Here is a 13,559-nt window from a genome sequence, read left to right on the forward strand (position 1 = left end):
GTGGCATGCGTCTGTGATCCCAGAGTTATAGGAGTTGAGGAGGAGAATAGAGACAGGAGAATCTTTGGAGCCTGCTGACCAGCCAGCCTGTCAAGCCTAATGAGCAAGATCCTGGTTGAGTGACAAAGCTGACTCAAAAAATAAGGTGGGGAGTGAAGGACGTAGACCCCTGATGTTGATGTTTGGGCCTCTGCGTGCATGTGCACACGCCTGAATTTGAGAGTGGTGACGTCACACGAGTTTAATCTCGGCATTCGGGAGGTAGAGGCAGGCACACCTCTCTGAGTGTCAAGCAAGCGTGTGCTCTAACGAAGTGAGTTCCAATACACCAGGACCTCACAGAGAAACCCTGTCTCAAACAAACAAAAACAAACAAAAAAGATGTCAGGAGAACTCTTAGTCATTAAAAATGATGCAAGGAGAAAATTAAAAGGAAAAATGTCTGTGCAGTCACAGCATTTGCAAAACATCCTTTTCCATTCCAGGGTAATAATTTATTCGGGAAAGTATCATCCACAGATGACAAGCCAGTGAAACAGTTGCTGGAAAACAGGACGTTCCAGCCCTGGGTTTCACCTTGGCTTTACAGGTTACTTGTGAATCTCACAGGGAAAGGGGGAAATGTTTAGAATAGAAAGAGCCCATGTCCTCACCTTAGCTAAGAAATACAATCTGGCCTTTCTGGAGCTGGGATACATCGACCATACCTGTAAATCCCAACATGACTCAGCATGGAGGACTGGACCTCACCTCTGTGCTTTTCCTGCACACCCTTCCAACTGTGCCTAACCAGAAGGAAACAATCCAGCCAATCAAAAATGGGGAACATTTTAAAAGATAGCTGGACTCTATGTTCCCAGAACACTAAGAAATAAAACTGAAAAGATTTTAAGACTCTTTGTTGTGTGCACCTAGTTTGGCTCTGGGATACAGAACCAACAGGGATAGAAAATGTGTTTCAGAATCCCCGGAGTGAGTCAAATAGGGACTGGACATAAGAATGCTGTTGCCGGCAGGCTTCCATCCCAACACTTGGGAGGTAGAGGCAAGAGGACCAGAATGAAAGGGCAGCCTCCATTGCATAGTGAATTTGAGGCCATCCTGGGCTACATGAGACCCTGTCTCCAGAACAAAAGATGGGGAATTGCATTCAGGCTGGTGTTCGAGTGCTATTAATATCTTACTGTTTGTAGTAAGATGTCCTCAGGAAGCGATGTCAGGGTGCCGGGGATGGTGGCATACCCCATGTGTAACCTGAAAAGCCAGTGTTTATATGCACCACACAGAAACAGAGTATGAACCAAGTGTCTGCAGCTGGGGAAGGGGGAGAAGAGCTGGGTGGGTTCCCCGTCCTCTGATTTCTGTTGATTAAAAGACTTTTGAAATTAAAAGTTTGCCAAGGAAGTTGGGGAAAGACCAGCCCTTGTCTGACTCCTGTCTGACTCCCGTTTGTGTCCTAGCATCTCTCCGGGAGCAGCCCCGAAGACGTACAGACAAGGCCTCTGTGCATTTTGTCCATAAAGAGGAAGCAGCGAAGGATAGTGGTGCTTGGTGGTGTCAGCACTCGGGACAAAGGGCTTGAGGATTTAAGATGTGGGAGGAGGGGACGGGAGGTCTGCCGGGCACGTGCAATGCTAGGAAACTCAGAAAGCCAGTCCTGGCTGCTGAGTGTGTGTGTTGGGAAACAATGTGGACGCTGAAGTCATCGTGGGTAACAAAGAGAAGGGACTCCGGAGGCGCTTCTGGGGCTGGAGACCACATCGCTCATCGTCTGTGTTTGGAGCCCTGGGAATGCTGGGTGTTCCTTTGAGGACTCAGCATGGAGAGACGCGGTGGCGTTCTGTGTACTGGGTGCTGGTGAAGCACTTTCCATTCTGTAGGATCCTCCCCTTTCCACCGTGAAGTAGGCTCCTAGTCATAAACAAAAGAACAGCCGGGAGGGTTTCAAGCCGCCAGCTAGCACTGGAGCAGACTCATTGAGGATTCAGGCCCAGCCCTGCCTGGCTGCAGCCTGCAATGTGGGGGGTCCCCCGAGAGGCCTCCCCTGGATGTATGGGGAGTAGAGGGAGCTGAGAAAGTGAGGTCCCTTCTCAGTAAGCTGTGAGCCCCCCCTCCTTTGGGGGTTAATCTTCTGAGGCCTGGTAGCCAGGTTCTGAAAGGTTTGAAAAGCAGGGAGGGGCAGAGGAAACTAATCTGATTGAACACATCAGCTGTGCCTCCAGATAGAAGATGGGAGGCTGCCAGTGACCCTGCTGCAGAGTCCCAGGGTCACCTTCAGCACGGTGTACAGTCCTGCCTGAGCTAGGAACCTTACTCTGCCACTTTATGTCCCTGCTACCCCCTTCCCCTCCCCCCCAAAAAAAACCTCATGGGGACCAGGGTGTGGCTCAGTGGTAGAACCTTCCTTGCACGTGTGAGGATGAGAATCCAATCACCAACACGAAATCGGGGGCGGGGGGGCTGGGGGGGAGGGTCAATTTAGTATATGTGACAAAGACTAGCTCAATTCTGTGTAAGGTTCAGGGAAAGCTGGGTAATTTGGGGGCAAATTTGCTGCTTTTTCAGTGATTTGTTTAAAATATAGTCTCTTGCCTATTGCACTCTTACTGACTTGACTTGTTTTAAAAGGGGGGGGGGGTCCAAGACCTGGGAAGATGGCTCAGTAGTTAAGAGCTTGTGATGTTCTTGGCAGAATACTGGTTCCCAGGACTCATGACCACTTTTAACTGCAGCTTCAGGGGATCTGATACTCTTTGGGCCATGAGAGCACCAGCAGTCATGGGGTCTCTCTCTCTCTCTCTCTCTCTCTCTCTCTCTCTCTCTCTCTCTCTCTCTCCCTCTCTCCCTCTCTCCCTCTCTCTCCCTCCATCCATCCCTCTCTCTCTCCTTTCCCCTCTCCTTCCCCTTCCCCCCCCCTCTCTCTCACACACACACACACACACACACACACACTTAACATTACTAAAAAGCAGAGTAAACAGAGTATGACTGTACATGCCTTTAATCCCAGCACTCGGGAAGCAGAGGTGGGTGGATCTCTGTGAGTTCGAGGCCAGCCAGAGCTATATCATAAGACAATGTCTCAGAATAAAAGAAACAAAAGAAAAAGGAAACTGATAACAATTCTCTAAAGAAAAATTTAAATTCTTAAAAATTTATTTATTTTTCTTTACTCTTTAAAAGAAAATTTAAAAACTTAAAAGGTTAAATAAACACATGGTTATTGGAGAAGAACATAGGGCATGTAAGTTCCCCAGAGACACTGCAAATACGATAATTCCACCGCAGGAGAGAAGAACCACCCATCCACTCATTTGTCCGCCTACAGGGGGTCTTAGAATCGGGTGGTGTCGAGAGATTAACGCGGTTTTCAACCAAGCTTTGAAAGACACAGGATGAGTGAACATTACAAAAGCACTCCACAGAGGAGGAGGGTCCTTGGTCCACGCACACAACCACATCCTGCGGGTGAAGAGGAGGGCACCTGGATGTAGCTGCAAATGCCAGTGGGGCACCGAGTGCAGCCATAGAGAAGCTTTTTCCTGATTGGACGGTTTGTGCTGACCCGCCCCAGCTCACCATGGAGGCCACACCCTCTGCAGGCAGCGCCATTGCAGCAGCAAACTGCTCTCTGGAAGGAGATTGCCCCTGACCAGAAAGAGTGGTCTCCGCTTTCGCTTTGAGATATATTTGCTTTGCCCTGGCATCCTTGCATTTAGAATGGGAGGGTCTGCAGAGCACCCTAGGGCGGGTGCTTCTTGTCTTTACAGAGAGATGGAGAAGCTAGTGACTGATGGGATCCGAGAGTCAATGACCGCCGCCATGAAAGGGGTATGCAAAGGCACCTGTGCCCTTCCCACCACATTTGCTCAGCGGCTGCCCTGCACCCTATGAGGCTGCTAAGCTTGGCTGAGTGAAGAGGGAATGGAGAAGGGTACTCTGGGCTACAGAGCTGTGCAGACAAGGCCAGGAGACATAGTGCTTTCAGAGAACCTCCAGGGATAGTATGATGGTTTGTATATGCTTGGGCCACGGAGTGGCACTATTAGGAGGTGTGGCCTTGTTGGAGTGGGCGTGGCCTTGTTGGAGTAGGTGTGTCACTGTGGGAGTGGGCTTTAAGACCCTAGTCCTAGCTGCCTGGAAATGACTCTTCCACTAGCAGCCTTCGAATAAAGATTTAAAACTCTCAGCTCCTCTTGCACCATGCCTGCCTAGATGCTGCCATGCTCCTGCCTTGATGATAATGGACTGAACCTCTGAACCTGTAAGCTAACCTCAATTAAATGTTGTCCTTTATAAGAGTTGCCTTGGTCATGGTGTCTGTTCACAGCAGTAAAACCCTAAGACAGATAGGGTCCACTGTCAGACATGAAGTGGTATCCTGAGAAAGCAGTGCCTATTCCCGAAGTCTCCACCCTGCAGAGCTTCACAAAGTGGGTCTATCATGTCCCCCAATAGCTTCCAGTCGTGACCCTTAGTGCCGGAGAAGCCCCTCTTTACGGCTGTTGAGGGTGTAACCCAAGGTCTAAGGCCTGTAGTTTTAACCATTTCTCAGATTCCTTTTGTATGTGGTCAGGCTCCAGTTGTCCACAGCTGCACCTCTTAATGATTCCTTTGGGGGCTCTCTTCCTTTCCCTCTTGCCTTTCCCAGTTTTCCAGTCCTTTTTATGAACTCACCTTCCAAGCAACCTTGTTTCCGAGGCAACCCAAACTAAAACTGACTTGGTTAGACTAGGAGGTCCGTGGAGGACAGTGATGAGCATAGACAGCCTCTTCCCCCCTAGAAAGATGGGGTGAGACTTGCAAGGCTATATGGCTCTGCCTGGGTTGGTGATAGCCAGACAGAGAATGTGGGAGCCTCTCTCCTAGAACCTAAAAGCTTCTCCTGACTGCTCTCTGGTGCCTTTGATGTTCCGGCCCGTCTACCTGAGCATTTGTGTGCGTTTCCTTGTGGACTCAAACAAAAGCCTTATTGAACCATCAGTCTCCCCTTTTCTTGCAGTTTGGAGCCCCAGAGAGATTGGGACATCTCATCACAATGACAAAGCAGGACGTGACAGGCCTGAGGAGTCCAGATCCAAATGTGACCTTCCATTCCCCGCCAGTCCCTCCTCCCTGTCCCTTCCTGTCCGTATTGTCAACACCATCCACACATCCTCGGGGAGAATGTGCTATCCCGGTTTCGGTTTCCTCCAGTCAGTTCTGCTTCTGCCTCCCCGTAGGTAAATTTGAGGACAGAGAAGACCGCGTGCCCAAATTGGATCAGATAAACAGTACAAGGATCCTGAGCAGCCAAAACTTCTCCCTCACCAAGAAGGAGCTGCTCACCACAGAACTTCTGCTCCTGGAGGCTTTCAGCTGGGACCTTTGCCTGCCCACGCCCGCCCACTTTCTGGACTACTACCTCTTGGCCTCCATCAGCCAGAAGGACCACCACTGCCACACCTGGCCCACCACCTGCCTCCGAAAGACCAAAGAGTGCCTCAAGGAGTACGCCCACTACTTCCTGGAAGTTACCCTACAAGGTGAGAGTGGAAAAGCAGTGGGCTAAGGGAGGAGCAGGGGCTGGGATCACCCGCCTCAAGAGGGCTGTCATCCAGAGAGAGGGCCTTCCTTCATGCTTAGAACCCCTACGCCCGTATCACGAACATTTTGCAAAGAAATGTAGGATGTACCCAGTGCTGTAGTGCAATGCAGAAACAGAATAGCAGCTCACCTCAGAAAGTCATCAGTACCTAGCTAGAGACTAGCAACTCACCTGGGAAGTTTTCTTACGGGAACCTTTAAGTCACAGCAACTCACACAAGTGGGCTCATTCCCAAGGAGCTGTCACCGCACAGATTAACAAGGATGGGGCAGGCGGCAATGTTCACATCTGCATGGGCAGTAAGTCGGCTTGTGTGGAGCGCTGGGAAGAGAGCCCAGACTATAATGTGCTTGCTCTGGTAGTGTGAGGAGTTGAGTTCAGGCATCGGAATCCACAGAGAAAGCAAGAGGTAGTGACAGACACGCCTACAATCTGGGAGACAGGGCGTCAGAGGCAGGAGAATCTCCGGTGTTTGCTAGGTAGCCAGCAGGATGATTAAGGAGCCCTAAGTTCCAATGTGAGACCCTGTCTCAAAAGGCAAGGTAGATGGCCAAGGAACAACACCTGAGGTTGACCTCATGCATACGTGCAAATGTGTACTTATACATATGAAAACACACAAGTTGAAAACACACACGTTAGCCTGTTGGGAGAAAAACAGTAGTGTTCTCTCTCTCTCTCTGTCTCTCCCTCATGTGTGTGTACAGAAGCCAAAAGAGGGCAACAGGCCCATCACTCTGTCTATTCCTTTGAAGTGGGGACTCTTGAACCTGGGGTTTGCTCAACTAGTCTAGAAACCTGCAAACAACAGCATTCTTTAGTCTTGCTCTCATCACAGTCCGGGTTGCAGGAAATGGCAGGGTGGCCAACTTGGTATGTGGTTGCTGTGATTCTACCCCATGATTGTAGAGGAAACACTCTACAGGTGGACCATGTCTGCTGCCCTCCAAAACGGATTTTTAAATCTAGGTGTTAGGTAAGATGCTGGTCAGAAATACTATTGACGCACCTTAAGACAAATAGCCCAGAGCAGGGATATCAGTGATTTGGGATTATTGGGCATTAATTGAGCACTTACTGTATGCCTTGCTGCAGAACTTGGTGTATATTAACTCATTTGAGCTTCACATTGACCCTGTGCTGGCTTGACACAAGGTAAAGTCACCTGAGGGAAGGGAGCCTCAATTGAGAAAACACCTCCGTAAGCAATGTAGAGAATTTTTTCAGTGATTAACATAGGAGGGCCCAGGAGTTAGGATATAAGCCAAATAAACCCTTTCATCCCCAAGTTGCTTTCTTCATGGTGCTTCGTCACAGAAATAGTAACCCTAACCAAGACAGACCCCTTTCGAAGTTGTTGCAGCCATTCCCATTTTATAAATGAGGGAATTTATACTCACGAAGTGAAATCACTTCTCTGAAGGTCAGGGGCAGGATTTGAACCTGGAAGTCTGACTCTATGCCTCTCCCTATAACTACTGTTCGGCCCTAAACTGATTGACACTTTCAACGGCAGAAATTGAAGTAATTGAAAGTCATGGGCAATTGATAATCAATAATAATGCACCAGATATCATCCATGAAAAGTATAGGAATGTTGGTTGTACCCATTAACCTGTCTTCAGATGTCTTAAGAAAATGGAAAATTTGTGGGGCCAGCGAGGTTGCTCAGTGGAACATGGAGCTGAATTCGATCCCTGAATCCCACTTAGCACAAGGAAAGAATTGACTCTAGTGAGTTGTCCTCTGATCTCCACATGTACAAATATCCTACACACTTCATGTGCCTCTGTGGTAAGATAAATAAATGTGATTTAAGTAGCTTTAATATTACTTTGTAAGCCTAGACGAAGTTATTAATATCAGACTCATGCAGACATTCATTTGTTTTCCGTCAGATTTCCGGTGCCTGCTGAGGACCAGACATTGTTGCTCTGCAAGCAGCCGTTGGCCGGATTCTGTCCATCAATAATAACCTCCCACCCCCCACCCCCAGAAAAGAAGATTTTTGTGGTTCTGTTTGTAGCCCATCGGCAAGCATCTTGAAACTTTCTGGGGGTGTAGACAATGTTTTAAAAAATTGTCCCTCTAGGCTGATGCCAGAAGCCACAAACTGAACACCAAAACCTTTAAGCCCAAACAATGGCACCTGATGTTTTCTAGTTTCTTACCCCATTTGTAAAAAGCCAGCACTGCGTAGCCCTTGAACAGATTCATTTGTCTGCTGTTTGACAGACCAAGCAGGAGACTCCGTGGGGGCAACTTTCCAGTGCTAATGCCCTCTGCAATTCTCTTTCAGATCATATATTTTACAAATTCCAGCCTTCTGTGGTTGCTGCAGCCTGTGTTGGGGCCTCCAGGATCTGCCTTCAGCTTTCTCCCTACTGGACGAGAGACTTGCAGAGGGTCTCAAGCTACTCCCTGGAGCATCTCAGCACGTGCATCGAAATCCTGCTGGTGTAAGTCCTCTCCTGATTGGCTACATTTCTGAAATATTGACCTTCTGTTTGCTCTTGGGGCTTTGCTAACGATTTAGTGGGATTTCCTGAGTCTAGAGCAGGTAGTAGTTCCCACAGATAAGGTGTTGCATACAAAATGGGCAGAGTGACTCCTGCCAGAAGTGGTATTTGGAAAGCGGGTATGGTGGTTAACAGTCAGGAAACTGAAGCAGGAGGATTGGAAGCTGGAGGCCAGCTTAGGAGAAACAGTGAAACTCTGTCTCAGAAAACCAAGAATGGGGCTTTGAGAGTTGGCTGTTTCCCTTTGTATTTTTAAGATTGTACTCATCCTATCATGGTATTTGTTATTGAGACAGGGTGTTACACAGCCCAGGCTAATTTCAGTCTCACTTTGTAGCTAGTGGGTTCTCCTTGAACTTCCGGTCTTTCTGCCCCTCCATCCTGAGTGCTGGTATTCCAGGTGTGCACCACCACACCCAGTTGATTTAATGCTAAGGGTCAAACCCAGCTTCATGCAGGCTAGGCAAGCACTCTATCAACTGAACTCCATCCTGCCTGGGTTCATTGATCTGAGTCCCAGTGTGATTTGAATGATCGTGAATTCATTCTCATAAGTTTTTTTTTTTTTTTTTTTTTTAGGCAAGCCACAAAAGTGACCACTTACCAACAGGTCCAAAGTGGCCTCAACTAAGGGATCGCAGCCTCTTTTAAAGGGTCCAGGGTCATTTTAGATCTACCACTGTGAGATAGAGATTGGTAGCCAAAGAGATCAATAATAGCTATCGGGCGTACAGACAGAACAGAATAGCCCTTGAGTGACTAGCTCTGTCTTCCACCAGCAGGTAGTGACAACCTCTGTATGCTGGCCTGACTGACAGTCCCCAAAGAGCCACCTCTTGATGTCCCAATACCAGCAGTTTTGCTGTGCTACCGGAGCTCCACCATAAGGTGTTAGCCCTGCTCCCTAGGCTGAGTCTTTCTTTAACTGTACACTTTTGGAAGTGCCCAAGTCAAGCCAGGTGATGGTAGTGCGCATCTTTAATGCCAGCACTGAGGCAGAGGCAGGCAGATCTCTGAGTTCAAGGCCAACCAAGTTCTAGGACAGCCAGGGCTACACAGAGACACCCTGTCTCAAACAAACAAACAAAGTCCCCAAGTCAAAACACAACCTGTTTTGACCACTGATGGCTACTCCAGTATCAGCCACCAGGCCCACGTTGCTTGTCATTGTTGACTGTCACCCTGGAAAATCCTTGCTCAAACAAGTTGCAGACTCCACACGTTTCTTTCTTGCAGATGACTCTAATTGTACTTTTGCAAAAAGGTTTGTTTAAGATGGGAGTTGGGGGTGAGAGGGACAACAAAAAACTGCCCAGTGTGTCCTCTTTATTCAAATGAAGTTTTCCAGAGCTCAGTGTCTGCCTCATATCTGCTAAAGATTCATCCAGCTGGGGATGGAGCTGGCCCAGAAGAACCTAGAAAGTAGAGATGATACTCTGCCAAGTGCTGGGATGCGGAATGATCAGAAGCAGGTGGGGCCCAAATTACCTGAGACTTTAACAGCCAAGATGTGTTGGTACAGAGTCTGCAGGGACAAGTTTGACTGATCTTGCACAGGATCAGAGAGGTTTAAGGACAGAAACAGCTGCAAGCTAAGACTTAGAGCCTGAGTCTAGTCCAGTAAATAGCCGTGGCTGTGTTACAATGTGTCATCACAGAGTGGTATAGCACTGTCACACTTACTGAGGAAGTTAAGCAGGTGTCTAGTGGCCTTTGATCTCCAAAACTCACTTGAGCCTTTTCCTTTTTAGAGCATATGACAATGTCCTCAAGGATGCCGTTGCAGTCAAGAGCCAGGCACTGGCCATGGTGCCCAGCTCATCATCAGCTCCCACCCAAGTGCTGTTCCAACCACCCACCTACCCTTCTCTCAGCCAGCCACCGCCAACCACACTAGCCCAGTTCCAGAGTCCAGCGCAGGACTTGTGCTTGGCATATCGGGACTCGTTGCAGGCCCACCGCTCAGGGACCCTGCTCTCAGGAGACACTGGTCCATCCCTCCACACGCCATACCCAACCCTTCAGCCCTTGGATATGTGTCCTGTGCCCGTCCCTGCATCCCTGAGCATGCAGATGGCCATAGCAGCTGAACCCAGGCACTGCCTTACCGCCGCCTACGGAAGCAGCTACTTCAGTGGGAGCCATATGTTCCCCACAGGCTGTTTTGACAGCTAGGCCACAATTGGACCACAGGGAGAATCCTGGAAGACCCAGACAAAGGAAGTAAATACCTAAGAGGAGAACTAATCCAGGTGAGGCAAAGAACCTGGTATCTTTCAATAGAGAGGGTCTGTGCTTTTTTTTAAAAAAGAAGAAACCAACAAAACAAAACATCCAGGGACATATCTCACCCAACAGGGTCTCTCTGGGAAACCTCTTTCTTGTGTGCCTGGAAGACAAAGACATGGCTCTGTGACCATTCCCTTGAGCTGGGGGATCCAATGGAGCGTATCAGACTGGAATTTGAGGACTGCATACAGATCAGTACTACATCCGGGCTTCTCAAAGACTACTTTTCACAGCTATGCCACTGAAAAAGAAGGGGCACCTGGCATGTTTGTCTATGTCCCTAGAAGATCCAATCCTGAGTGTTCTTCTCTCCCTAGCTCTGCTCCATGGGCCCCATGGCCAGTGTTCATGCCAAGCACTGACCCCACGGGGCCCAGTGAGCAGCTATCTTGCCCTCTGTATTTGAATCCCTAATCTTTTCATTCTTCTAGATATTCCACATGCTGCTGCTTCCTGGAACAATCTAGCTTTCTATCCTGCAAAAAATCATCTTGTTTACATACCGTGTCAGGGATTTTTGTGATACTTGAAAATTCTGTAGGAGCAAAAAAGTTTTAATTGCCTCACTGTCTGTCCCACACGAGGCTGTATCTTTTATTAACCCAACTCGGGACCAACTGGTGGATAACAACAGCGAGGGTGAGGATGCCACCCCTCCCCGTCTGGAAGAGTCCACCCCTCGGATGCTAGTGTTCTCCTATTGGACTTGGATTACTGCCCCCTGGTGGGGGAATGTTGTTGAGAGGAAGACAAAGGTTTGAACTGGTCCTCACTTCATGCTCATAGTTCTTAAACCGATCCCAGCTCTGAGTTTGGCCGATAATTAATCATGCTGTGGACTGTTAGAAAAGTGGGGGGACTAATGAGGTATGTGACACCAGCATGGACAGGCAAGAGACTGCTGGAGCAAAAGCCCATGTCTGGGATCTGCAGTGCAAGGGCTCAGGAACACCGTCACCGTGTGCAATATGTTATGATTGTGACTCACAGCCTGTGCTTAAGATGTTCTTGTGCTTGGGATTTTTTTTTGTTGTTATTGCTGTTGTTGTTTTCTGGTCAAGGGACTTGCTGTTCACCCATCAGAATTGGAAGGGAGGTGCAAAAGACCACAGAAACAAAAATCGTAATTTTGTTTCAGTTGGTTTTGTTTTCTTTTATTTTGCCCCGAGATTTTTTTTTTTTTTTTTTTCTTTTTTTTTTTTTTTTGAGATGATCAGATGTAGCTAAGGCTACCCTCAAACTTAGTGCATAGCCAAAGCTGGCCTTGAACTCCTGATCCTCCTGCTTTAGCCTCCCATGTTTGCCACCACACTTTGTCTCCCGTCTTTGACACATTTGCTGATCCAAGAGACCCTAGTAGGGACTGCCGGGAAGGTGGCCACATGCTACTGAATCGGAGTTAAATGTGACAGGGCTTTTCTAAGCAGATGAATGTCTCATGGAAACAGAACAAGGAAAGAGCTGGAGGCAGATGAGGCGCTGTCATTTCCTCTATTAGCATAGGAACCTGCACATTCGTTTGTTATTTGTATGTGTGTGTGTATGTTTTGGCTCCTACCCTCCACCTCCTTCACCAGCCTCTCTGTATTTATAAGCAACTGATTTGGAGTCTGTTATATCTGTCTGTTCTGGGCTGGGGCTTTTGAGAAAAGCATCTCCAGTGGGGCCCCAGGTCTAGCCTGATTCTCAGGACCAGATGTCCTTCAATAAACACATCACCTGCTCTTGGTCTCCGCTGCCTTTGTCTGGACACGTCTTAGCAGGTCAGCCCTCCCCCACCTCTCTACTCAACCTCAGTGAGAGTCTCCTTTGGGTAAGAGGTAAAAGAGATCAAGAGGCTTGTGAGATTTCTCATGTCTGTGACAAAATGACCCAAAGCAACCTAAAGGAGAAAAAGCAACCTAAAAGAGAAAAATGTTTATTTCAGCTCATGGTTTGACATGCAGTCCGCTGTGGCAGAGAAGCCATGGTGCAGGGCAAGTGGAGCTTGTGATAGCCGTGGCAGGAGGTTGTTTGCTCATGTCTCCATGGATCAGGAGCAGAAATGGGATGGGGAGTAGAGCCAGGCAGCCTGTCAAGGCCGGGTCCCTAGAGATCTACTCCCTCCAGCTAGGTCCCAAGTACAGAAGGTTCCACAACCTCCCAAGACGAGACCACCAGCTGAGGACCAAGTGTTTGAACACACGAGCTGTGAGGGACATTTTACAAGATTTGGAGCTGTCAGCAGCAAGACCAAGGCCTCTGGACTCGAGTCCTTCCCTCCAAGCAGGAACTGGCCTTCCCTGGCAGAAGAATGAGTAGGGCTTGACCTCCCAACCTGCTCTCCTGCATCCGCCACTGCTCTCCAAACCCAAACCAATAATAGATTTGCTGCAAGGAATTGACACACACAGCCAGCAAACCCAGAATTCTTAGACCTCCTGCCAGCAGGTAGCAGTTGATATGCTATAGCAGTGAGCTCTAAACTTTGCAGGGTTGGCCATCAAGCCAGGAACTTGAGGCATTTCTTTGTTGCAACCTTGAGACCACATTTCTCTTCTGGGAAACTTTTAACCATTGTTCTTAAAGACTTTAGCTAGTTCACTGGGACCCCATTCACCTGCTGTTCTTGAAGTCACACATGATAACATCGGGGGAGAAAAATCATCACAGCAACGCCTGGACTAGTTTTCCATTAAATAATGGCACCGCAGCCTGCATAATTAGCTATAGTTAGTAGCTGCTGGGAGACAATTGGCCAGCTTCTCCTAACCTGTCTTCTTCTTATATAGTAAAACGGGGGTGGTGACCACACTTGCCTGCTGGGGTCTCATGATCAGCAGTAGAACGTGCATCAAGGCCAGTATCTTTAAAATGGTGGGTGATCATTACACAACTCCTCAAATATAAGATGGACCTGCTATTCATTATAACAATAATTGCATTTTGTTTGCAGTAACAGCAGACTATGCTGCCCAGGCTGGCCTTGAATACCTGGATTCAACTGACCTTCTCATCTTGGCCTCCCAAGTAGCAAAGACAGATGTAGGAGGACACTGCTTACCTAAGACACCTTTCAAGGGCTGAGAATGTAGCTCAGTGACTGGGCTGGGGAGTACTTGGCTACCATGCACAGAGGTCTGGTTGTAATCCCCAGTACCACAGAAGGTGGAAAGGGCAAAGAG

The 13,559-nt window shown here is 48.4% G+C and overlaps 1 protein-coding gene across 1 annotated transcript in view; it reads left to right on the forward strand.

Moving 5' to 3' along the window:
- Positions 1 to 11,574, forward strand: part of Ccnjl (cyclin J like) — a 57,332-nt gene extending 45,758 nt beyond the window's left edge. Inside the window, exons 4-6 of the mRNA XM_032913792.1 lie at positions 5,223 to 5,525; positions 7,887 to 8,046; positions 9,858 to 11,574. Of these exons, the coding sequence (XP_032769683.1) occupies positions 5,223 to 5,525; positions 7,887 to 8,046; positions 9,858 to 10,281 (887 nt within the window). The 3' untranslated portion in view covers positions 10,282 to 11,574. The remainder of the gene's footprint in view (positions 1 to 5,222; positions 5,526 to 7,886; positions 8,047 to 9,857) is intronic.
- The last annotated feature ends 1,985 nt before the right edge of the window (positions 11,575 to 13,559 follow it).

This window comes from Rattus rattus, chromosome 9, assembly GCF_011064425.1.
Source record: "Rattus rattus isolate New Zealand chromosome 9, Rrattus_CSIRO_v1, whole genome shotgun sequence".
Lineage (NCBI taxonomy): Eukaryota > Metazoa > Chordata > Mammalia > Rodentia > Muridae > Rattus > Rattus rattus.